The 26,772-nt window shown below is 40.7% G+C and overlaps 1 protein-coding gene and 1 long non-coding RNA gene across 3 annotated transcripts in view; one reads left to right on the top strand and one right to left on the bottom strand.

Moving 5' to 3' along the window:
- LOC114817890 overlaps nucleotides 1–11,663 on the top strand; it is a 50,174-nt gene extending 38,511 nt beyond the window's left edge. Inside the window, exons 4-6 of the long non-coding RNA XR_005660972.1 lie at nucleotides 1,932–2,084; nucleotides 8,945–9,062; nucleotides 11,302–11,663. This is a non-coding gene — a long non-coding RNA (uncharacterized LOC114817890). The remainder of the gene's footprint in view (nucleotides 1–1,931; nucleotides 2,085–8,944; nucleotides 9,063–11,301) is intronic.
- Nucleotides 1–26,772, bottom strand: part of BRIP1 (BRCA1 interacting protein C-terminal helicase 1) — a 113,467-nt gene that overhangs the window by 819 nt on the left and 85,876 nt on the right. The window contains exons 17-20 of one of the 2 annotated variants that reach the window (XR_003765703.1): nucleotides 11,661–11,773; nucleotides 7,412–7,494; nucleotides 4,123–4,446; nucleotides 2,458–3,285 (exon numbers count right to left, since the gene is read on the bottom strand). Coding sequence is in view for 1 of the 2 variants with exons in the window: in XM_029082166.2 (XP_028937999.1) it covers nucleotides 2,555–3,285; nucleotides 4,123–4,446; nucleotides 7,412–7,494; nucleotides 11,661–11,773 (1,251 nt within the window). In the remaining variant the exon portion in view is untranslated. Of the gene's footprint in view, nucleotides 1–2,332; nucleotides 3,286–4,122; nucleotides 4,447–7,411; nucleotides 7,495–11,660; nucleotides 11,774–26,772 lie in introns of those variants that run through there. The other variant, XM_029082166.2, reaches the window with a different exon arrangement.

Here is a 26,772-nt window from a genome sequence, read left to right as displayed (position 1 = left end):
AAATGGGTATTTAGTTCCCATTTAAAAAAAGAGGTAACTGAAAGCACTGAGAAGTTGAATGGCTCACCCAAGTTCACACAACAGGCAAAGTGGCAGAGCTAGGATTAGAACCCAGGTCCTGATTCCCAGGCCTGTGCTATTTTCACCGGTCATGGGTGAGAAAGACAAGGGGGTTGGATTGGAGGCTCCAAACCACCAAGAGAAGGGTGCTTAGAGCTATCCAAGGGAGTGAGGGTGAGGATAGGAATTCAATAGAAAATTGTAACAGGAAAAGAAAAAGAAATGTATGTGTGGGAAGAGAGGAAACTCATGATTTTAGGCTTCTTCCCAAGTCTTGCATATTTCAGCTAGATATATGAAAAAATCCTCAGTATTTTTCAGAAGATTTTGAATATATTTATCCATGTAGAGAAATTCCCTGAGAGTAATATTGTTTTTGGACAGAACACCTAAAAAATCCATGTTGTATATAAAAAAGTTTATTAGGAAGATGTAATATTTAAATGGATGCAACTTATGAAATCATTATAATCAGTTCAAAAACCTTTATATATGTGTATATATATGTATAACTCTCTATATATGTATTATATATACAGTTTGTGGGTTTGGAAGAGTAATCATCTATATTTTCAAAATGATTTGGAATGGTTTACCTTATATTTCAGTTTTTATAAGTGAGAAATTAAACATCTATTATTTATGATGTTCCTTTCATCCAGAAGTGAAGCCATTTTAGCATATTTTCTGGTTCTTGGTTGGTATGCCCTTTTTATTTTTAATCCTTGGACAAATTCAGTATTAGGTAATTATTTTGCACATCGAGTGTGGAAATGATCCACATTTAAGTTATATGTAAGAGAATATACAGGACACACTTGCTTTTTTGGGGGCTTAAACAATGGGAACCAGAGGTTGGCATAAGCACTCACAAGATTATTCCTTAATGGTCATTTTACTCAAATGAGGTATGTCCAGGTTAGCAAAATGTCACTTTGACAAGGTAGCAATAACCTTTACTATGCATTTTAGGACAAAATTCAACTAGAACTCTGGATTCAATTTCAATTCTAACAACATGATGGCCTAACTTGGTTTGAGCTAATTTGTTTTCTAACTAAATATACTTCTTTTCCTCTGATGCTCCAAGAGTGATTGTTTTGGGATCCAAATTTTTTTCAGCCAAGTCAGAGAAATTTTGTAACTGATAAGGAAAACAACCAAATTCCCTTCAGCTATCGTTAGTGTTGTTTTACTGGCCAAGAATAGGAAAATGAAATTTACAATTAAAATCTTTAATTTATAAAAATGTATACATGGGATAATTCTTTAAGCAAATAACTGTATAAAATAAAGCAGAGTAGTTTAGAAAATCAATAAGGAAATGTGTTTCTTTTAGTTTGGGGGTCGGGGAGAGGTTTGAAAAATACATACAAATATCCTACAAGGCACTTCCAATTCTAATTAAACCATGGTCTAAAGGCAGAAGAGTCTACCCAGGGAAAGATAGTTCTTAGAAAGTCAGTGAAAATGTGTTCTCAGAATGATTAGAGGAACTATATTCTCAATAACTGACTTTGAAGAAAGGAGCAATTTTTATTCATCAGAATGTACTCATAATGGAAATGCACCATAAATATCAGTGCAAAGGCTCATTTACACTTAAGGACTCATTTTGACTGTATTCATATCTCTGGACCAACCTTTATTTTTCCAGTTGTCTATAAAGCTTTGTATCACATTACAAAGCAAAGCCTATACAGTGTTCGGCAGTTAGTTGAACCATGATGACGCTATACATTAAAACTTAGAAAAAGAATCCCACTATTTTGTCATAATACACTGATAGGGTTTCAGTTTGCTATTTTCAAACACATTTTAAAAATGCATTTAAAACATGCAAGCCATTTTATATTTTCTCCCATTTTAAGGGTAGGTAAAGGAATCTGACAAGAGCAGTGAGTGGAGTTCTACCTTCTTAAAGCCATTCTGAAAACACTACGAGCATCGGAGCCTCTGGTGTCTGAAGAATAAAAAATGGCTATGGGCAACGAGTGGCAAAAACTAAAGAAAGTGAAATGGAGGTAAGAGAATGACTGAAAAGAACTAGATAATAGCACTAACACTAACCAATTTCAAACTGCCAAAGAAATTGCTTCACTCTGTTAAATATAGGAAAGTTAGACAAGAAGACGTTATGGAGGGAAAAATTATGTGGCATTTGTCATTAAGAAAACTGGGGAATAGAATCATTTGCATTGCTAAAAAAGAACAGATTTTAAAATTTTTGATGCTGTCTTCAAATTTCCCCATTTATCAGGTAATGCACAAATTAAAATAAAACATCCATTTCTTTAATCAGACATATAAATGATGATTAAAACTATAGAATAAAAAAAAAACTCACTAGCATGACAGTTACATGGCACTATTAACCCAATTCAGAGGAAGACACACCTTTGTCTTTTGAACAAGAAAACTTAGATTTCTGGATGTCCATTTCATGGAGCTCTTTCTTGACAACTACACTACAGAATTTTTCATTATTAAGAATTTAATCGTTTTTGCATTCTTCACCATGCATGACTCTTGTCTCTTTTGTGCCTGTGTAATCATTACTTTTCATTTTTCTGCTTGAGCTCCCTAATTTGGGAACATCCACTTCAAAACATTCCTTAGCTAAAATGCCATCCTGATTCTCCCTCCATTCATTTCCCCCACTAGTTCCAAGTGGCACTTCATTTTTCTCTTCATCTGATTCTTCATCATCATAAAGCTCAGGCGTGAAGTAGATGGATTCATCTTCTGCCGCTGTGCCTGAAGTTACATTTAACGTGGAAACTTCAGCTGCTCTTACTGGAGACAGATCGATGTCTTGATCCATGGCTTCATTAGAGCAGAGTAGTTGTTCAGCAGGATGTCTCTCGGCAACTGCAGCATCGGTCTTTTTTACTGATGAAGTAATACTTTTTGACTGTGGTTCTGGTCCAAATAGTGAACTTCTTGACAGAGATGAGGATTGTTCTTCACTAGTGACAGGTAGACTGATTTCATTTTCCCTCTTCTCTTTTTTGGAAGTAACAGTCCTATAGGCACATTTCTCTGTAAACCCCGGCACAGGTGTTGATGTCACTGATTTATTGGGAAAACACAGTTTACCGGAGTCAAACTCAGACCAATCGTTTCTTTTAGGCTGTTTTCTGAAGGTTGGACTCGGAGGTCTTGAAACAAGGAATTTGTCACTTTCCATTTCCTGGTAAATATCTTCCACCAGTATTGGATCATCTGTGGGCATAAAGGCAGGAATATTTTATTTTTCTTCCTTAGCTGACAGTATGTTGGCCATATTGTAAAGATGTTTGTTTTACTCCAATAACTTCTTGTATTATGGCCAACAGTATCTGTAAGCAAGCTATGATAACCTTCTTGGGTATTCTTGTGTGTCATGATTTTGATAGAGAGAAGTATGACAATCTATTTTCATACCAAAATGTTAGTAGACATTAGCATATAGTTAGTATATATATATACATATACTATATATATATATATATATCCTTAACAAATACCATTAAAATACAAATAGCTTTATATATAGATAGATACAAATAACTTTATTTTAAAATTTTTATTAAAAAATAAAGGTATTTGTATCTTAATGGTATTTGTTAAGTGCTTACTCTGTGGCAGGTACTGTGTTGAGGTAGATACTAGCTAATCGAATTGGACCCAATCTATGTCCCACATGGGGCTCACAGTCTTACTCCCCATTTTACAGAAGAGGTAACTGTAACTGAAGGGGTAACTCAGGCACAGATAAGTGAAGTGACTTGCCTGAGGTCACAGAGCAGACAAGTGGCAGAGCCCAGGATTAGAACTCAGGTCCTCTGACACCCAGGCCTGTGCTCTTTCTGCAGACTATTTAAAAATTTTAACCTGTTGTTTTCAATTTACAGACAGAGCGTATACAGTTTCCTATATTAAGTATACATTATTATATACTTAGGGCATTTAAAATATTTTTGAGTGCCAAAAATAGGTCTAATGATTTCATCAGATTGGCTGCAAAACTTCCACTAACTCATCATCGAGTGGCCTTTGAGTCAAAGGAAACTCTCATACCTTCCTTCTTTAATGTGATGATGCTTCTTGAGTGATGAGGTAGAATGGTGTTCTCTGTTACTGTTTTAGAAGAATAAAGTTCTTGATCAGAACTTGTCCTTTCATCTTCTTCAGTAATATCTAGTGACAGGTGAATTGCTGTCTCCAGTAAAGAGGTTGGTCCCCTGTCCTTCGCACAGGTCACTTCACAGAGGGTCTCGCTTTCACCCTGGCCTGAGATATCAATGACTTTTCGATGCTTTTTGGAGAACGCAACCAAGGACCGCAGTGCAGTTCCAAAGCTTGCATGATGCTGCACTTGTTGCCGAACCCATTTGGACAAACCTGTGGAAAAACAATTCCAGATAAAGAAAACCAAAGTATGAAACGAAATCCCGTTATGCTTTGATTTCGCTTGAAGAAGAAACTGTTAGGATAAGTTATTCACGTTTCAAAAAGCAATGCCCCGTTGGCCTCACTTTAGGAACTCTAATTGAAGGATTTCTAAAGATGACCTCATTTTAAAAGTGGAGAAATTGACAAAAAAATTACTTAAGCATCCATATCAACAAGGTAAGAAAAAAAGACTTCTCTTGGTTCGCAGAGGTAATGTTGGATGCCCATTTACTTCTAAATGTGTTTCAATCAATTGTTTTACAAAAAGTATACTTCAGAAAATTGGTTTAAAGAAGAAAAAAAATCCCCCAAATTGCTATTTTGGCTTAACCCGCTTTGACAGTCACTGTTTTGGAAAACAACGTAGCAATAATAATCTTTTCTATTTTCCTCAGATTTCAGACTAGGTTTTTCCCTTTCCTTTCTTGGGGAGTTCCTCTATCTAAAGTTACTGTGTTGTACAACTGCTACTTCTGAACAAAACAAAAACATAAGACCTGAGAGTTTTTTTGTTTTTGTTTTTTAATATGTTGGCTGGAAAAGGGAAACAGTACAGTTCCCTCTGAAGCAATACAAAATGTTTTAGTAATAGTATGAGCACAAGAAACCCAGAAAAAAAAATTAAAATTGTACCACTCAATTCTGATGAAATCTCTCCTATAATAAAACTGAACCGTAGGGTGAAAACCACTGTCATTTCCTACATTTTAAGTAAAGAAGAAAACCTCCCAAAATCTTTATTTCTAACCATTCTCTCAGGATTTCTTTAGTTGGAAGGAAAAGTGTGTCCAAGGTTCAAAATTAGGAATTGTCCTGTTGAGTCAATAGCAATTGAGTAATAACTCTGCTCTTTCCTTTCCACATCCTTCGCTTGTAATGCAAGTATCTGTTGAGAGAACATCTTGGCTTAATACTGCACATACGAAGGAATTGGAGCTCCACCTGCTGACTAGACAACATCACTATCTGCTTTTGATTATCCCCCAATCTGAAAGTGATCGTGATTCGGGGATAAGAAACTAAAAAAAAACCCCACTCATATCTTTCTTACATGTCAAGATTCACTTTTAAGGAACAATATAGACTCCCTCTCATATTGTCTGTGGTAATCACAAAGCCCGCTTTAACAAACAAGGTTAGATAAATGGAAAGATGCAGCTCAAGAACCCACTGTAATGGGAGTTCTATTTTTAAAAGACTTTTTTTTTAAAAAAAAAAAAAAAGCACAAAAATCCATTTCGATTAGAATGCTATTAATCTAAAACTTGCCAATTTACATTTTTAAGGGCAGTTTTTCGGAGTGAAAAACATTTTTCCCACTTCAATCATAAAAAATACGCTTTTCACGAATCCCAGTTTTATTTGAAAATGCAAAAATGGAGATGGGAAAAGGCTGGGCTCTTTTCTAATCTCGATTTTACCACCAACGTTCTCTCCTGGCTTTCCTACCTCTCTGCCCACTCTTTCTTGGCTCTCTTCTGGCTGTGCTTCCACCCTCTGCTCCCGGAGGTGTCCCTGAAGACTCTGTTTGACCCCATTACGTTATCCTCAATTCCTCGGCGACCTCATCCGCTCCCATGGCTTCGGCTACAACTACTACGTGGATCGGCCAGAACCTCTCTCTCCATCTGCAACCCCACGTTTCCTCTTGCCTCCAAGGCATCTTCACATTCAGATGTCCTATCGGTACCGTTAGCTCAATACGTCCAAATCTGGCATCAGCAGTTTCCCTCCAGAATCCTCTCCACCTAATTTCCTGTTCACAAGGAACAATATCATCACTCTCCCTGCCTCCCAAGCCCACGACCTGGGCCGTATTTTTAATACCTTGCTCTCTTTCAACTCCTACTGCCTCTCCCCGCTCCGGTTCGTATGCCACTCTTCGCTGTTCGGATCATCTTTCTAAAACATTGTTCTAAGTAGGGTTCACCGCTCCTCAAAATCTTCCAGTGGTTACCCATTTATTGCCACATTCCAGACAAACTCCTGGTCATTGGCTTTAGGGTACTACATCACCTCTCTCCCTCTTACCTATCTACTCTCTTTTCTTGCCACCCTCAAGTTTGCACTTCTTTTCTTCCTAAGCACACCATCTCACTGGGCCTCCTCCTTCTTGATTCCCACTTCTGACCCTTTCCTCACACTCCCTTTAGTCTTCCTGAAACTCCCTCTCCCTTCAAATCTACCAGACCACAGTACAACCCATCCACAAGGTGCTTTAAAAATTCTATCCCCTGCAGGAGGCTTTCCCCAGTAATTTTTTTTTTCTTCAAACAGTATTTGTTAAAGTGCTTACTATGTGCCAGGCACTAAACTAAGCGCTGGGGTAGATACAAGTTAAGGTTGGATACAGTCCCCGTCCCACATAGGGCTCACAGTATTAACACCCAATTTACAGATGAGGTAATTGAGACACGAAGAAGTGAAGTGACTTGCCCAAAGTCACACAGCGGATAAGTAGAACCCAGGTCATTCTGACTCCCAGGCCCTTGGTCTGTCGACTAGGCCGTATTGCTTCTCAGGTCGCACCCTCTTAACTCTCATCTCAGTACTTTTGCACCCACGGCCTCTAACTGATCTTTACTACAGATTGATTTACCTACTCTTCTATTTGAGCGCTTCTTCCTCCTATCTGTAAACTATTTTATCTGTCTCCCTCTTCAGACAAATTCCACAGACCAATGTCTTCCCTCTTTACTGTACTCTCCCAAGCGCTTAGGTCAATTAATAATACTCAATTAATAATTCTGATTGATGGACTGAGGGTCTGTATTTCCACAAAAAATAATATTCTGAGAATCATTAGCTCTGGGAGTTCTATGGCCTTGAGTAATTTCTTTAAATAGACATCTTTTAAAACCCACTACATGTGCTACTAATTCCTATTTTAATCTATTTTAATCAAGCAACTTACCAGATATATATCGATTAGGATTGCTCCTGAAACGGTCATCAACTAAAATAAGAGCTCCCCAATCATTTTTGTGGCGAATACACCTACGGGAAAATAGGAAAGGAGAAAACACTTTAAAAGGTATGACATTCCAAGCCGAGAGTCAGCTTTTCAGTGAATCAGCTGTAGGTACAGAGAAGACCCAAACGTGCGTCAGCTTGACAGCCCTAAACTGAAAGTGGCTGCTGGAGGAGGAATGTAAACGCTATCCTAGAAGATGAAAGCACAGCAGCGAGAACTACTGAAAAACACTCTCTACTCCTGTCAACTCTTGATATCAGTACAAGCTAATCCCAAATGTTCCCAATATATTCTCTCTGAAAAAGAGGAAAAAGAGTGGATAAAAGAGCAGGATTTTTTTTTTTTCCCCCAGAGATCTAACACACAACTTGACCAAACCTAAAGCACTTCCCTTTATAGCTACGTGTTTTTTACTTTTTTCTAAGGCAGACTTGAAAGTCATCTTCCAGCCACGGAAGCCTCAGACCATGGGAAGGGAGGAAGCTGGGGATGGCAATCATACTGCCTTAATTTTGGAAGGGGGTAAATGTAATGCAAAATCTGAGGGCCACTCTACTCTACTTCTCCGGTGGTTTAACTGTAAAGCCCCCCCGATGGCAGAAAGACACTTTAACAAAACAGTCCCGGGTAAAAGGTTTCACCTTTTCATTTTTCCATGGCTTTAATACTGCTCCACTCAAATGAATTACGGCCACTGGAGACCTAGCCTACACTTTTAGTAATGCAGACCTGCTAGAAAATTCACAGGACCGTTGTCACCTGCCCACAAAACCATCTGGTATAGCCTCAAAGGATGTTATTACATTTCAGAGACTTAGGTTACTTCATATACTGTAACAACCCTAAAGGAGGTGAAAAGGGCCAGATTGTCAACTGACTTGCTTTTGCTTCCTTCAGTCCCTTCGACTTCTTTCTCAGAGGAGGCTTCCGCGTTTGTCAACATACATTCCAGGTTTAAGAATTATAGCAATGCAGAAAAAAATCCCTTTCTCTTTAAAAACATGTCCTCCATCACCCAGCTCTTCCAGGTCAGTTTCCTTAAGCCGAATATCAACTTGGAAATAACTTCGAGGTCCTAAATTTTCATAAGCCTAAACGTGGGCCGAATTTGATAAAGTAAAGGCAAGCTGGGCCTTCTGGCCTTATTCAAGCTTAAGAAGGGAAATAAAACAAACACCAATACAACTGAGTTGAAAGAAAGCATACGTGATTCTCTGTTAAGAGTTTCCATTTCTTCAAGAATCCTAGAAGAGTCAAAGGATTTTAAGGCATTACTGGAATTAAGTGAAGAAAATCAGATGAGTGAAAAATAAACATCTCAAATCCACGTACATTTCGAGACCATTAACTAATGGTCACGTCTTTCCGTGCTCTACTGTAATAATATCTTGAAGTTGTACTTTGTAGCACTTCCCCGCCCTCCCCCCACCCCCCTGACACGTGTATATGATTTATCTCCTTTTGTCCTCACAGCTGAATACTGAAAACAGCTGAACAAGAAAATGAAAAGGCAAGAGTATATCAGGTTTTGCTGATTCGGGAGGGATAGCAGGAGAGTGACTTCCGAGGAGAAACTGAGGAAAAGACTCAGGTAAGGAGAGAAAAAATCATAAGACTTTACAGCACTTCTGTACGCCCCCCCCTTAGCACTCACGCGAATGATGGCCAATCAGTGGATTTATTTTGACCACTTTAATTGTAAGTATTTTTATGTTTGCCTCCCCTTTAGGGTGTAAGTTACTGGTGAGCAGGGACTGTGTCACTTCTTTATTCTGTACTTCCTAAGCACTTACTACAGTGCCCTATACTGAATGCATTCTCCCCCAATGCTATTACTACTACTAACAGTGACTTCCAGGGAGTAGCTGTTGTCCCATGTAGAAAGGACATGAATGATAGGAATGGGGCTGCGGGCCATCCATTAATCTTTTTCTTCACCAGTAGCATCTTCTAGTTCAGAGGACAATGAAAAATGCAAACCCGTGGAATGCCCAAATCTGAAATTTGAGTCACCTAATCGATTCCCTCCATGGAGTTGGAAGCAGGCTAGGTTTCATCTTCAATTTGCACTAGCTGTGTCTATTAAAATAGAGAAGCAGCATGGCCTAGTGAACAGAGCATGGGCCTGGGAGTCAGAGGACTTGGGTTCTAATCCTGTCTCTAATCCCTCCACCCTTTCTATGATTGTAAGGTACAGCAGCTCTCAGAAACAACTGCACAAACCCATCCCTTGGTGCTCGTGCGGGCTCGCTCCCGCCCAGAAATAGGGCTGGGCCCAGCTGGGGCTTCAGGCAGGTTACAGTCTCCTTTACTGAGGATGGTCCTGGGCCGGGCCCAAGGATCTTGACTATTGCCAAAGTCTCCTGTGAAGGGATATTGTGGTCCCTTGCCCCACTCTTTCCCTCTGCTTCCTAGTTCCTTGTCCTTTCTCATCTCCCCATCTGTCTCCTTTGTGCCTATACCATCCTCTGCTTTCCCCTTCACCTTTCCCTCCTGACCTTGCCTTTGCGACAACCTCATTCCAGTGTCAGTGCCCTTGGATCTTCTCCTTCCTCCTTCCCCTTCTCTCTTCCCCTATTTACTCCAAGACCAGGATCCCTTTCTTCTCTAACTTTCCTCCTCTAATGAGCCTAGTGCTCCCTCTCTCAAAAAGCAATGGTATTTTTGAGCACCAGCTCAGGGAACATCGGTAAGAAATAGATGTGACTGCTGCCCTTAAGGAACTTCCAGCCCAATTGTTTCACCTAACTCCCCTTCCTTCTTTTAGTCATACCTTCATTCAGTCACTCAATTGTAGTTTTTGAGTGCTTATTCTTGGCTGAGCACTGTGCTAAGCACTTGGGAAAGTTCAATAAGGTTCATTTATTCATTCACGCCTACTATAGAGCACTGTACTAGGGGCTTGGGAGGGAAATAATAATGTTATTTTTTAAGCGCTTACTATGTGCAAAGCACTGTTCTAAGCGCTGGGGTAGATACAGGGTAATCAGGTTGTCCCACGTGAGGCTCACAGTCTTCATCCCCATTTTACAGATGAGGTACCTGAGGCACAGAGAAGTTAAGTGACTTGCCCACAGTCACACAGCTTAAAAGTGGCAGATCCGGGATTTGAACCCGTGACCTCAGACTCCCAAGCCTGGGCTCTTTCCACTGAGCCATGCTGAGGAAAAGACATGGTCCCTACTCTGAGCTGCTTACAATCTAATGGAGGGAACATGCAGCAAGAAGCAAGAGGAAAACTATAGATGAAACTACTATTAAATGAAGAAATATCTTGCACCGTTTTCTCCATTTTCTATTCCCTCCCACTTTTCCTTCTTATTGCCTTTAACACTGCAATGGCCAGATTTATTTTAGCAGATTCAAGAGGATGTGGTATGGTTCCTCTTCTATTTTCTGTCACCAAAATGATTGACCACCCCAGAAGAGTTCAAAATTAACGTCCCAAGGGAGAATACAGGTGGAACCCACCCCTTTCTGCTGACCAAATGATCTCGGTGGTCACAGTGAGAACCAGAAGTGACCGCGGGCTGTTGCTACTGGCTGTTGGTCCTTCTTCCACCGGCTACCAAGGCTTTTTGGGGGTGAGAATCATTTTGGCTCCACCACTAAAATAAGCCGTGGGTTGGCAGGAGGGGAGCACTGTGGTTATAGTGCTAAATTAGACACCCCACATACACACATCCAGGGCTTAAACATACTGGCTGGGGAGCCTAGCTCTCAGGTGGGGAACACTGGGGCACAGTGAAGCACACCTGACCTGCCAACTGCCCATTTCCCAACCCGGAGGCAGAGGCAGGGCCTATCACTGTTTATATGTTCATTCACAGGTGATGTAAGTGACGCTTCAAGCCACAATGAAGCCTAGTTTCCACCTCTTTTGGACAGAACTAAGGAGAAGGGATTAGTAATCATCTGCACACCTGTCCCCGACTGTAAAAACCTCACTGAAGCTTTACCAGCTTAATAACTACAAGGTAATCAGGACAAAAGCGTGATGATAATCACAGTTGAACAATCTGACAATCTGGTCATTTTCTGAATAGGCATTTCGAGATACAAAAACAGAACAAGAGCTTTTCAGCATCACCGCACATGAAATTCCAACCAGGCTAGTCCGCAGGTAATCTTCGAGGTGGAAATTTTGTTATTACCAACCTTGCGTCTTTTATCACATAATTCCCCTTACCTGCCAAGAGCCTGGTTCAGGGCCCTGTAAGCTTGAATCTCATACCACTGGCGCCCGGGCAGCAGGCCTCTTTCTCTTGAGTGCTCGTCGTTATATTTTCTCTTCAGTTCGACCTAAAGATACATGAAAGAAAATAGCGTAGAAGCATAAATGAGCTAGGGAGTACGATATAACAAAATACAGACACATTCCCTACCCACAGCGAGCTGACAGTCTGGAGGGGAAGACTCTACCCGTGGGGTGGCCCTGAAAGTGTCCGGGCTTCTGGGATCACGATTTGAAACAGATGCACTGGGACCTTAGTGAACTCCCACAGAGTCTGCTGTAGTCCTGCGGTAAGCTCTGCACAAAACAAGGGCTGAAAGACATCCTGCTTTTACATCACCTAGAGCAATCAGTTCTATTTATTGAGAGCTTACTATGTTCAGAGTGGTATACTAAGCACTTGGGGGAGTACAGTACCATGGATTTGATATGTGTTCCCTGCCCACAACTGGCTTAGAGGCTACCAACTCTGTTGTACTGTAATCAGTCAATCAGTTGCGTTTATTGAGCGCTTATGGTGTGCAGGGCTAGAGGGAGTACAGTATAACAGAGCTGGTAGACACCTTCCCTGCTCACAATGAGTTTACAGTCTAGAGGGGGATAGAGACAGTAATATAAATCAATAAATTATGGGTATGTATATAAGTGCTATGGGGCTGGGGATGAATAAAGGGTACCAATCCAAGGGCAAACACCACATAGAAGGGTGTGGGAGAAGAAATGAGGGCTTAGAAAAGGCCTCTTGGAGGAGATGTGCTTTTAATGAGGCTTTGAAAGTGGGGAGAGTGATCTCTGATGGGTATGAAAAGGGAGGGCGCTTCAGGCCAGAGGCAGGACAGGGGCTGGAGGTCGGCGGTGAGATGGACGAGATGGAGGTACAGTGAGTTAGGCTGGCATTAGAGGAGCGAAGTGTGTGGGATGGGTTGTAGTAAGAGAGCAGTGAGGTGGGAAGGGGCAAGGTGAAGAGCAAGAAGGAAAAAAGGCGGCAGTGTGCGGGGCCCACCCAGCTCTTGTTCTGTTACTGATAAAAAAAAAGGATGGCCTGTTTCTTTTAAAACTCTCTGCATCTAATCAACAGCTTGCTCCAAAGATAGCTGTAGCTGTAAGAGGGACACGTATCAGATTACTCCCTACTCTCTTCTATCGCATTTTCTCAATCTTGATTCTTGGAGAACCCCAAGAATACCAGTTTGAAATGCACCCCAAATATTCCTCTCAAACCATAAACTTACCTACCGATCAACGGATGCAATTCTAATACCATTATAATAATATCTTGTCCAGGGATTTTAAACTTCCCTAAAAGTAAGCATTTTAAAGACATCCTTTTTATGTAACAAATCACCAACCCTTTTAGAAACTGAAACCAAATTGGAAAGACTGGTAGAATAATGTGCTTGCTATTTGAAAATACTGCTCTGTAGCTGTCAAAGAAAAAAAAAAAAAGCAGTGACAACAAAACTTTTTAAACACAGAAAAGTCCACTCTAAGGATTGGAGACTTTAAGCAAAATAATTTGTCTTCTTTCATTTGCCTAAACTTTGGTTTGGGTGTCAGGCTTCATAGCAATTTAGGGGCTGCGTCTAAAGCCTTGGGGTATGATTATGCAAATGGATGTCAGTAAATAACTGGTTTTATAGCAACATGCAAAATGAAAATGAATGAAAGAAGTGTAAAGTTTTCTGTACTTTTCCTTAAATCATAGTTTCTAAATACTTGCTCTGCCACTTGTCTGCTGTGACATCTTGGACAAGTCACTTCATTTCTCGATGCTTCAATTACCTCAAAATGGGGATTAAAACTCTGAGCCCTCTGTGGGACAGGGACTGTGTCTAACCTGATTGACCTATATCTACCCCTGCGCAAAGCACAGTGCCTGGCACTTTACAAAGCCGCACCAGCTTTTAACAAGATCAGATAATCAATCAGTGGTATTTATTAAGCTCTTGCTTACTGAGTGCAGAGCACTATACTAAGCACTTGGGAGAGTACAATACAACAGAATTGGTAGCCATGGTCACTGCTCATAAGCCTCCACTCAAAATCTCCCCCTTTTTCTTTCCCTCTCCCTTCTTAATAAATGAAGTGTGTGTGTGTGTGTGTGTGTGTGTGTGTTGTGTGGGGAGGGTGTGTGAAATCAACAACAACAAAAATATGAAGCAATGTGCTTCTCCACATTACAGCAACAAGTCAATCCCATAATAGAAAGTCAAGCAATTTTTTAAAAAAAATCTATACCAGTTATTTATAGATTCAATGCTTGGGTATAGAAAAATTATTTACTGAAAATTACCATGATGCAAAAGCAAATTTCCATTACACCCCAGGGAAGAAAATCAATAGCCAGTAGGGCTTTTTGATGTCCCCACTGTACAAATGAGCCTTCATGTCTGGTTTTTTTTGCCCAGTGACTCAAACATTTCCAGAAAGCAGTGTTGTGGCTCTAAACTGGGATAACATGTGGCCCAGTACAATGTCCTATAGAGATTGTATTTTACAGAAATGCAGTCACTAAGTCTTTAAGATATGATGGATTTCCCAACTGACTTGCAGAACAGCCCAAGTGAGTTGATTTAAAAAAGCCAAATGAGAAGCTTATAACCAAATTCCTACTTTATACCATTTCCTACAGTTTGAGATCTAAGGTTGTGCCTTCAGGAAATAAACTTAGTTCTGGGCAAACTGACATTGAGGAAACAATCAAAAGTCATGTTTAAAGTACAAATTGCAGAGCAGTTGAATGATATGCAATCACTCGCCTTTCATAACCTTCAGGAGTTAACCGTTGAACTCGGAATAAAAAGCTATAGGTGGGGTCGCCAGATTTGCTTGCCTTGCTTAAATAAAAATGATGGGGCCAAAGTTTTTTAGGTGAACAAGACCAAACATAAATCTGAATAGGCCTTAGTTACATTTAAAATACCAGTGAACCAAATCCGTGTAAAATGTGGAGACACCTACTCAGTAATCCACTACAAATACATATGAACACTTATATTTTTTCCACAGTTCTCTAAAACAGCATACGTGATTTATAATGGACGGATGCTAATTCACCGCCTTATTGTATTATACGTGGTGCTTCTAATGGGCCACCTTAAACACGAAATAACCTTGTCCAGGCTATAGGAAAAGTTCAAGCGGATAAAAATAGAGATTAAATTCGGGGATCACATCCGTCTGATGGCCTAAAACAAATGAAATCTTCCACCTGAAACCACAGCATTTCATGTTAATTCCAATTCTGGGCTTCACTACTAGAGAAGCAGCGTGGCTCAGTGGAAAGAACACGGGCTTTGGAGTCAGGGCTCATGAGTTCGAATCCCAGCTCTGCCACCTGTCAGCTGTGTGACTGTGGGCAAGTCACTTAGCTTCTCTGTGCCTCAGTTCCCTCGTCTGTAAAATGGGGATTAAGACTGTGAGCCCCACGTGGGACAACCTGATTCCCCTGTGTCTACCCCAGTGCTTAGAACAGTGCTCGGCACATAGTAAGCGCTTAACAAATACCAACATCATCAAGCCTAATTGCAAAGCCTGTCTCTCATCCCACGTTTTCCCATCTCTCTCGATTTCTTCCTCTTTAACCTCTGATATCTAGAGAGCCTTACATCGTCTTCACTAAATCAATCAAAATTCCAGTGGTCTGTTGGATAAAAGGGATAGCCAAAAAAAAAAGATCTCTAGTAATTAACGTGGTCTTTTCGATCACTGGGCCTGAACCTCCGGAGCACAGTGTCTTTTGATGAATTTAATAAACTGCATAGGCACTCGTTACAGTGCTCTTCACATAGTAAGTACTCAATAAATACCAATTAATCTTAGCACTTAGCACAGTCCCTGGCACATAGTAAGCACTTAATAAATATCTTTTTAAAAAAATTGTATTTATTGAACACTTACTGGGTGCAGAACTCTGTACTACGTGCTTGGGAGAGTACAATACAACAATATAATAGGTTCTCTGCCCACAGAGAGCTTACAGTCTAAATAATCAATTCCACCGATTGATTGCATTATCCATCCTTGACCAGTTTGTGCAAAGAACACAATATGCCAGGTACATCACCCTCCTTCCAAGAGATCTTTAAACATCATGCTGAAGAGCATGGGTCTGGGAGTCAGAGGACCTGGGTTCTAATCCCTGCTCTGACACTTGTATGCCGCAAGGCTTTGGGCAAATCATTTCTCTGTGCCTCAGTTTCCTCACCAGTACAATGGGGATTAAATCCTATTCGCTCCTGCTTAGACTACGAACCCCACGTTGGACAGGGACTAGGTACGACCTGATGACCTTGTTCCTTCCCTAGTGCTTGGCACATAGGAAGTGCCTAACAAGTACCATAAAATAATTGTAATAATGTACAGTGTGATATCTGCCCACTGAGATAGCTATTAATGATATAAAATCCAGATTGTAGGTAACCTAAAAAGTAGTATCTGAATCCTATCATTAAACCGAATATCCAAAAAAAGAAGAAGAGACCGTCCAACTGCCAACACTCTGAACTGTTTTTTAAAAGTCATAAAGGGCACCACTCCAAATTTGTCTTGCCATCCTTCCAAGTAAGGTTTTTTTTGTTTTGGTTTTTTTTTAAAGTCATTTTAAGTATTTACCAAATGAAGGCCAGAAGCAAATAGAAACAGCGTGGTCCAGAGGGCTGATCAAAAGTGACTCTCTAAACAATCCAATCTGCCACCGTGGGCCAGTCTTTTAACTTAACTGGGCCTCAGTTTCCCCATATGAAAGATGGGAAAAGTAGTATTATTTCTTATTTGCAGGACTTGTGGGAAAGCTATCTACTTTATAAATGCAAATTGTAAAGTAAACGTTCATTCATAAATCCACTCCCAAAACAAGCTATGATCATCCCCTAAAGCAAAACAACCTTGGATCACCGTGGGGGGAAATGGGCTTTCACTTCCAGGTCTTCTAAAGCCTCGAAGAGAAAAAGGGCTAATTCCCTTCCATTACTGCCAGTTACTAAAGTGCCTCCTTTGCCTGCTATCCTAAACACACAGAGGACACTGGGAAATGGCCTATTTGAAGACACAAAGGAAGAGTTGCTTCCTTGGTCAACTTTTCAAATTTCAAAGCGAATCAACAGAATTTATTGTTTTAACAAGGCCCAGAGCTGCCCAAGAAAAAAGAAAGGATCTTCAATGCTCTTTTATTTGCTATTAACCTTTTTAACTGACAAGTGAAAGGACACGCTTCAGGAGAGAAAACAGAAGGCTCCTAACTGCTTCTGACAGGTAACTTTCAACTTGAATTTGGGTAAGAAATTGTATTTTATGTTCATATGCCCTTTAAATCCTCCTGTCGAATTTACAAACTTAAGCTGTGCAGTCTGAAAATAAATTCACTATGATTTAATATATTTAGTATTTGAGGACCTCAGTAATTTGACTGCCTGATAAGAAAGTTCTCCTTTCATTATTTTAAAATGCTAGAGATCTTGAGCCTGGGTAATGGATGAGCCTGTGGAACTGTACGCTGCACAACTTCTCTCTTGACTAGTGAGTACGCTCTGCATATGAAACAGCAGCCAAGAGAAACAACAGAGTATCTTTTGAGGATTAGAGGTGGAGAAAATACTTTAAAGACCAAATTTTAACCAGATGGATAAAATCTCACTGAGAACGTGACACGCGGTTGTTTTTAAAAACATTTCCTGCTTCCCCCTAGAAGTAATTGAAGTGGCTTCTCAAACAGGATTTTCCTCAAAAGAGTTTTGAATCAATAGGCCTTATGCCAAAAGTAACAGCTTAGGTTTTCGAAGTTTCCTGCAACTCCGATAGGCTCGGAACTGTAATATTATACATAACAATGGCCACTCTTCCTCTATGGCCATAGTGGCTGCAGGAATTATATGGTTATAAAACAGAGATTTTGTGACAATCGTTGAGTCACATCAAGAAATTTTCTTTTCTGCAGCTTTTTCTTTTTCATTAATAAAATATACTACCCTTCTAGCAGACTGAATTATTTCTTTCTTTTACATGTCTTTAGATATGTTTTATATAGCAAAATGCCCATTTAAACCTCACCGGTATTTTACTTGGAAGAATTTTTCCTCCCATGAATTGACACTAACATGAAATCCTTTAAAAATCTCTGTCATTTTGAACCAGGCGGGCAGGACATAAAAGGCAGTCCTGGAAATCCTTTCCATTGCATAAACAATGAGATGATAAAGAAAACAAACAGCCAACTCTTTTAATGTATCATGTTTCAAAAAGAGGTGACTTCTTAGCTTTTTGGGGGTTAAACAATTCATTTTACATCGAGCAAACGCGAAAGGCCGGCACACGTCATTTTAATGCACCCAGAATCCATTTCATTGTATAACTACACATTATCAGGCCTCAAAGTCAACGTCCAATTCAAAATGACATGTTGCATATGTGAAAAAGCCAAGCTCTCCTGCTAGCGAGAACCCTGAAGGTGCAGTTAGACCATGGTCTAGAAGGGATTAGTTAAAATGTCAAAAGACGGCCTTTTACTTTTACCTGTTCATCCTTAAAAATATACCCTTAGCTATCGGGCATGCTTTACAGACAAACAGCTTCGGCAAGCAGCAGCACAAGGCCAGTGGCAAGTTCTGCCATCTTGCAGCTGTCAGAGTGATTCGTCTTTGATCAGTCTGGGAGGTCGTGGTCAGATTCGCATCGGCTGAAGTCTAACAACATTATACCTGTTAACCACTGGGTTTTTTTTAATGCTTAATTAGACATGCACACTCTATTAGAGAGAGTTAACTAGGAAAGCTTTTCCTGCATTTCCTCAAAAAGTAAACGTTATAAATGGTTTAACTACAGTTCGGAAGGATGACCTTTTAGGCCAGTTAGCCTCAGATTTCAAATACATTTTATGGACTTTCCAAATTATGGGGTTATATCAATTGCCTATCTTACAGAATGAGGTTTAGGGTCAAAAGGTAAATTACTGAAAGGATTTTTTTTTTAAGGGTATGGGAACAGCAGGGAAGGTGTGAGGATTTAAGAGGGGCATTAATTCACCCAACTGGTTTGCTCCAGTGATGGGAGTTGGGAGTTGCAAGAGGTGAAAAGTAAACTGAATTTGGTGGTCTCTAGACCATAGAATGTGTCCATTTCAAATTCCCACGTGATTGACGTGAATGAGAGCGAGGCCCCGGAGACAGGCCAAAGCCATGCAGGTCAAGATTGAGGTGTGTATTCAGTGTTGGGACGCTCTATTACGTGACAGAGCTCAGGACAAAAATCAGAGGGTTTGGGTTCTGCCGTTGATAAACCTAAAGTCACAACACACCCCTTAAACTTACCCTTGGCAAAATGGGAGCAGCGCAGCAACCGCCTACTTTCTCCAAAGCCATTTGGGAAGGGTAAATGAAATAACAATAAGCAGTTGTTTTCACATTGCCAGCAACATACATTTCTGTATTTCACGATTCCTACACTGGACTTTTTTCTCCCCCAATTTGAAAACCCAAGAGTTTTATGTCTAACGGTAGCTGTTTACACAAGTAGCAATTTATGAGTTTAATGGCTTCTAAAGAGAAATAAACGGTGTGATAAATATAGCAGCACCATCTCTTTTAAAAGTGAGTGTTCACAGGTTGGAGTTTTGAGCAATAAATACATCACTTCACCTTATGGCTTCTTTAGTATAAAAGCCAAAATACTTTTTATCATCATCCATATAAATAGCTAACATGATTTCAGTTATAAATGCCTTCTTGTAAACAATACCCAAGACCAGTATTCTACCACCATTCTGAGGTTGTAAGCAGGACTTAATTAAGAGATCAGTCCTTACAGTAAGGATAAGGACAAAATCAGTCAACCTGACCAATTAAAAGTTAAGAAAACTTTGCCTCACTGAAAATAAACACATTTTCGGGCAGACACTCACAAAGACCAGTTTTATCTTTAGCCAAAGCACAGGGCCTGAAACCTAAACAGTTTATAGCAAAGTCAAACTGGAAGAAAGAGAATGTGCATTAAGAGCATTTACTGCTCAATATCACTATCGTGTAAACACATTTATCAGTGCGAGTATCACAATATAAATTCCACAGGCTAGGAGGCTTGACTGGACTACAAGGACTCGATGTGGAATAATTTAAATAGATAAAAAGGATAGGGTTCATTTTATTTCATCTGGCATATTTTCAAGATTTCTCCGGCACCACTTTAAACAAATACAATAGGATATTTGCTAAAATGGAAGGAAAGTTGGCCTTCTGCCAAAAGTTAACAAGCCAGACTCCCTTTGACATAAAAAAGCATTTCGAGAAAGGGTTTCCAATTGTTACCTACTTTCCCTGTTAGGTAAAGACCGGCTCACACTACTGCACCCAGCAAAAGCAACTCCCAAGTCCAAAGGTGGAGAAAGCTTGTCATTTGCACATTTGGTTCACGTGGGCACTTAGGCAGGACGTGCTGAGAATCAGAAGGCTGACAGAAACCCCTAAGTATTCTTCAGAGTTGAAGTCAAAAAACATTTTCAAATTGGAGGATGCTGCAAAAGAAATCTTTCCTCCAATCAGACATCTGTTTGGAACCCTCAGTTTCACCTGACCCGAATGTGTGAGTGGAAAACAACTGATTTTCCTTTGAAGAAAGAAAAACACAAGAAACGAAATGAGCATGCCATTTGGCAGAATGTTTTTGTTCCTCCAAAGAAGAAAAGAACACAAAGTTAGGGGCATGTGTGAATCCTTGACAGACATTTTCACTTCATAGAAGGCTGAGACTTGAGAAACTCAAGCAGGTTAACGTGCCTTTCGTGGCAAATGAATTAGGCCGCCAGGCTAAAATTAATCAATGGCATTTTTTGAGCGCTTACTATGTGCAGAGCACTGTACTAAGGGCTTGGGAGAATACAGCAAAATTGGCAGTCACATTCCCTAGCCATAATAATAATAATAATTAGCATTTGCTAGGTGCTTACTATGTGCCAGGCACTGTACTAAGCGCTTGGGTGGTTACAAGCAATCAGATTGGACGCAGTCCCTGTTCCACATGGGGCTCACAATCTCAATCCCCGTTTTACAGATGAGGTAACTGAGGCCCAGATAAGTGAAGTGACTTGCCCAAGGACACACAACAGACAAGGGACGGAGCTGGGATTAGAACCCATGACCTTCTGACTCCCAGGCTCTTGCCACTATGCCGTGCTGCTTCTCAAAACTACTTTACAGTCTAGAGGATATAGATACGATTCAGATAGTTTTAAAAAAACAACCACCTTTCAGACTGCCTTTTTCAAGCAGTGTGCTGCAGACTACTCTGATGCTAATAGAAGGATTGCGAGCTGGGCTCTCATATCTCTCTCTCGTGCCTCCATTTCTGATTCTATCCTTGCTGTTCGGGGCGAGGGGAGCCATTTACTCTGTGGCTGGCCACCTGACTGCACATTCAATCCTGCAAGTGAAGTTTGCAAACCAAGATTTAGGTGACCTCTGGTGGCCCTTGCTTTTTTGCAGATCAAGCAGGATTCAATTTCAGTTCTGCTTCTTGTCTGCTGTGTGACCTTGAGCAAGTTACTTAACTTCTCTGTGCCACTTACCTCCTCTATAAAATGGGAATTACGACTGTGAGCCCCATGTAGCACATGGACTGAATCGAACCTATCTACTCCAGACCTTAGAACACTACCTGGCACATACAGAGCCTTAACAAATACCATTAAAAAAAAGCCCACCCAAACCTAGAGCACTTCTTGGGGAGAGTGAGAGGGAGGGGGTGGGGGAATGGGGACTTCAATCCTTCTACTTGTTCCAGAAAGTTTGTATTCTCTTCCCGGGTCCCTCTGAACATGGATGCTGATCTGAGCTTTGGAACTCTGTGGTCAGAGCTGACGTAGAGGGAGGGTGGATGCCGACAAGAAAAATCCGGCGATAAAGGTGCCTGATGCCCTAGACAATAGGAGCCAGGGGCCGGACCAGCTGAAAACTGGACTGCCGGGTATAAAACTGCATGTATGTTCACCCTACCTAAGACCTGTTCAACTCAGTAGTCTGGAGGCCGACTGGGAAGCTCCCCTGTCCTGGCTGAGGGGGATCAGTTCAGTGTTCTCGCGGTGGTCTAGTGGATAGAGCAGGGGCCTGGGAGTCTTAAGGTCATGGGTTCTAATCCTCTCTGACACTTGTCTGCTAGGTGCCCTTGAGCAAATCACTTCACTTCTCTGTGCCTCAGATACCTCATCTGTAAAATGGGGATTGAGACTGTGAGGCCCATGTAGGATAGGAACTGTCCCCAACCCGCAATTCGCTTGTATCCTCCCCAGCGCTTAGAACAGTGCCTGGCACATAGTAAGCGTTTAACCAATACCGTTATTATTATACATAAAACTTTTTCTGTCAAAGCACAAGATAATCCATCGATCAATGGCATTTAGCAAGCACTTACTAGGTGCAGAGCACTGTAATACGCCCTTGGGAGACTACAATATAACTGACTAGGTAGACATTTTCCCTGCTCACAGGGAGTTTACAGTCTAGGGGGAATCTATGAATTTTACGATCGAGGGTCTCGAGAGGATCAGGGTTTGGCAATGGAAATACAGTTTTTCAATCAACCGACTACATGAAATTGAGCACTTATTGTGTGCAGAGCACTGTACTAAGTGTTTGTGAGAGCACAGCGTTGGCAGGCACCTTCCCTGCCCACAACAATTTTTCCCCCAGGATCGTGCCCAGCATCAAGAATACCCCCTCTCCCATACCCCGACTCAAACCTGTTTCAAAGATATTTGAGTTCTTTTAGAACCACTCCTTCTATACAATAGTTTTCCCAGGCACCCCTTTCCTACTAACCGTCTTTTGAAAACGTAGGTGCCCAAGAGCTTATCCACCGATGGCTGGATTGTTTCTGGAAGCGAATTTTTGGCTCGGCAACGGCTCAATAACCACCCTTCATACAATTCCAGGTCTGGAGCTTCTCCTACGAGACATTCCAGATGTGTAGGTGCAGAAAGATGCTTTGGGAGATGAAATGTTCTCTTAAAATAACAACGATAGGCAAGCCTTAATCGAGTCCCGGGAGGCACAGGGAAGGGAAGAGAAGTTGCAGGTTCCTGCTTTCCTTCTAAAGGATCGTACCGCATCTCCTTTATACTACCACTCAGGTTTCTGTTAGCCCCGCCAACTACATCTTCCTAGCAGCAGTGAAAAAAGAAAATTCGTCTCGTACGAGATCACATCCTATTTCTTTATTACTTCCGACCGTCAAAGCATTATCGCCGAAAGCACTTCATGCCTAAGGAGTCTCGCTCTTCATCTGAGGGACAAAGGGAAGAGAGGCTTATATAATGTTGAAATCAGCGAACACTTTTAGTGATGTCAACTACGGCGGGTGCTTTCCCGGAGATCTTGAAGCTTTATACTTTGACAAATCATGTAGCACATTCACCCCAGGCCCATCTACTCATCTCAACCTCGTAGGCTTTGAGGAACTCTGAACAAGGGCCTTGATTAAAATCTAATGCAACCAAAACTCCCCTCCGAAGAGCAAATTCAATCCACTTCCAGCGAAGCAGAAGTGGAAAAAAAACAAATCAACCAACTCCCCTTCAGCTACCATGCCGCTGTAGCCCCCTCTGTGCCACCGGGTCTAAGGTGAAGTGGTAAGTGTCAGTCATCCTTACAAATCCGCAGGGAGATGGCTTCACTTTTAAAGCCTTCGACTCACTTTGACAGTAAAGGAAAACAGAAAGGTCAACGCTACTTGCTAAGGACAAGACAAACACAAGAAAATCACTTTGGAGCTTTTGTGTGTGCATGTATATGTGTGTGTGACTCAGAAAAGTACACTATGAAAGAAGTTTTGACATACTGATTTTTATATATCCAAAGGCTTGACTGAAGGACATCGTCTAGAGATGGTATGCTTATCCTGGGCCGACATTATAACATTACTATCTGACCGACAAAAACAAAAATGTCATCCACTAACCTTTCAAGATAATTTGCTACTTTAAATATTCCAATCCCATAACAAAGAAATGCACCAGTTGTGTAGTTAAAAAAAAATTTCAACCCCTGCCATCCACTTATTGTCATTTTTCTATATTTCAGGAGCATAATTAAGGTGATGTTAAGGCTGAGTAAGTAGCGTTGGCCCAGTGGAAAAAGCATAGACCTCTGAGTCAGAAGACCTGGGTTCTAATCCCAGCTCTACCATTTGCCTGCTTTGTGACCTTGGGCATGTCACTCATCTTCTCTGTGCTCAGTTTCCTCCTCTGTAAAATGGGAGTTAATAACTGTTCTCTCTCCTGCTTAGATTGTGAGCCCCATGTGGTACAAGGACTGTTCCTGCCCTGATTATCTTGTATCTACCCAAGTAGGTAACACACCAATCAATCGGGCAATCACATTTCAGTGCTTACTGTGTGCAGAGCACTGTACTAACTGCTTGGGGGAGTATAATATAACAGAGTTGGTAGACATGTTTCGTTCCCACAACGGTCTTACGGTCTAGAGAAGCAGCGTGTCTCAGTGGAAAGAGCAAGGGCTTTGGAGTCAGAGGTCATGAGTTCAAATCCCAGCTCTGCCCCTTGTCAACTGTGTGACTGTGGGCAAGTCACTTAACTTCTCTGTGCCTCAGTTACCTCATCTGTAAAATGGGGATTAAGACTGTGAGCCCCACGTGGGACAACGTGATTCCCCTGTGTCTACCCCAGTGCTTAGAACAGTGCTCTGCACATAGTAAGCGCTTAACAAATATCAACATTATTATTATTAGAGGATAATAAACTCCTGATAAATACCACATACCTGGTTCTTTTTCAGGGACAACTAATTAGGCACATTCAAACACTGATGAGTACTTCTAACAAGAAAATATTTAGAAGACTGTCTTCATTTTGGAGTTAAAAGTGAATGATCAAACACTAAAAAACACTGGATAAAGAAAGGTTAAGAAACATTCTTAATGAATATCTGAAGTTGGTCATTTACTCCCAGCCTAATAAGGAAAATTGTCTTTCTTGGGTTTGTTGTGGACTGGGTAACACCGCAAGCTTATTTTCCATTTTTTGACAGGATAAAGGGAGAAAGCTCCATTTCGGCTCTAGTTTATTTTCAAAAGAATATTCATATTAACTAGCTGTCAAGGCAGTAGAGATGAAAGAATACCTCAGATATTCCTAAAAAAAAATCAGCCTCCGTTTGTTTACTTTGGGAGTGCTAATGCTGCTGCAAGGATCACCTAACAATGTTCGGATCCACACCCCCTCCAAAACCACCATTTCTTGTTTACTGTATCTGATTTACACCATAAACCTTCTGAGGCCAGGACCCTGTCTTTTTAGGTGGTTTATAAATGCCACACACACCTTCAGTGTGCAATAAATTTACAACGGTATGCGTTACCAATAAGGCTGGCATTAGAGGAAACAAAGCTAAAACAGAAACCTACATTTTTCAATCGTGTGAGTACAAAAATAGACCAGTACAAAAATTAAGCTGTTTCCCTAGGTGAAAAGGCAAATGAATTTGAAATTAATAATATAACCATAGAACATCATTAAGGCATTTATATACTTCAGCTGAATATCACCCTGAATTGTCTTTAATTGCCTTTCAAGGAAAATCCACTCTGAAATAGAGGAACCAGACTATTTCACAGAGCTGAAAACGTGCTTCATTGCTAAAAATGACCAAAATAGATGGAGCTTAAGTGATCCTTTTTTCCTGGTTGAGTTTTAATTATTCCAAGTACCGACCCAGCTTTAGAACGAAAACACCGCGTTTTGAGCAACTTAGAAAAAACTGATCAACACGGAAAAATTGGAATGGGGTGAAAAGCTGCTCTTTTGGGTTTTCTCTTTTCAAATTTCATTTACCTGCCTAGTTTTATGAATATTTCATCAGACCGCTTAGACTTGGACCTGAAATATTTAATCACCAATAAAATATACCAAGTGAAGATGAAAAGTGATTTGAAAATATGAAATCATGTGTCCCGTCATGGCTCACAAATTCTGTACATGGCACCAATTTGAGGTGCTTGCGGGAATATAAAGGTAAAGGCTTTTGTAGTTAATACTTAGGTCATGGAACCCAGCTAAGGGATTTACTTTAAATGTTAATTAAAATGGCAGTTCTGCTATAACCGTATTTTTAATTACAAAGAAAATTTAGTCGGCAGTTGGGTTTTCTTTATACGGTGATTCACTTGAAAGGGCTCGATCCTCTTCCTATTACATCTCTTTCCTTCTCTTGGCCTATTGTTTCATTTAGTGCAGGGAAGCTTTTTTTTATAACGTTATACGATTAAATATGTTCTACTGTAGAATGACCAGAAGCATCTGGGAGAGGTGGAAGTGAAGAAATCCTCTCTGGGAAAGTTTGCTTAATACTTGCACTTCAGAACTGCCCATTATCAACATTTCATACTGAGTTTCTTTATTTTTAGGTCCCTGAGGTAGAGTGCAGTAAATTATAACTTGAACTAAACAAGTCACACTTGGCTCCAAAATCAAATTTTCCTACCTCTATTTTCTGGTCCCTAAGGTGGGCAAAGGAAATCCTGGTCACAGCCAAAGAAGTCATATTTTTTGGCTCTAAATCACATTTTCCTGCTTCTCTGAAAGCCAAATCCTGCTATTGAAAATACCAGAGTTTTATGTCAGTGCAGTAAAATTTCTTTTTATTTGGGCTTCCTCATCTTGAATTTTGGGGGCTTTGAGGGGCTTTTAGATACCACAAATTTGGTACCCCTGCCCCTTCTTTGATTTGTGCTTTCCTCCACCAAAATTAGATGCTTGGAATTGCTGCTTTTTTTTTTTTAACCAATTGACCAATCTCCAACAGTATTAATTAGTAAATACCATGCTATCCATATTATTCACTACTTTATTTTAAGCCAATCCAGAGAATTTAAGATAGTTTCAGGAATGAAGAACGGCACTTAAACATTTCTAAATTTACATCTGGTTTAATCTTTACAGCATCTCAATTTTGACTTTAGACCACTAGCCTTTTCTGAAAGGTAGAGGAAGCCTTGGGCTGGGGTCTTGAGGGGGCTGGTTAGCCGTCTCCCAGTCCCCAGTCGGGGGCATAAAAAACCCCTGGCCGCC

Source organism: Ornithorhynchus anatinus, chromosome 17, assembly GCF_004115215.2.
Source record: "Ornithorhynchus anatinus isolate Pmale09 chromosome 17, mOrnAna1.pri.v4, whole genome shotgun sequence".
NCBI classification, from domain to species: Eukaryota; Metazoa; Chordata; class Mammalia; order Monotremata; family Ornithorhynchidae; genus Ornithorhynchus; species Ornithorhynchus anatinus.
This window is presented reverse-complemented; position numbering and strand designations above follow the sequence as displayed.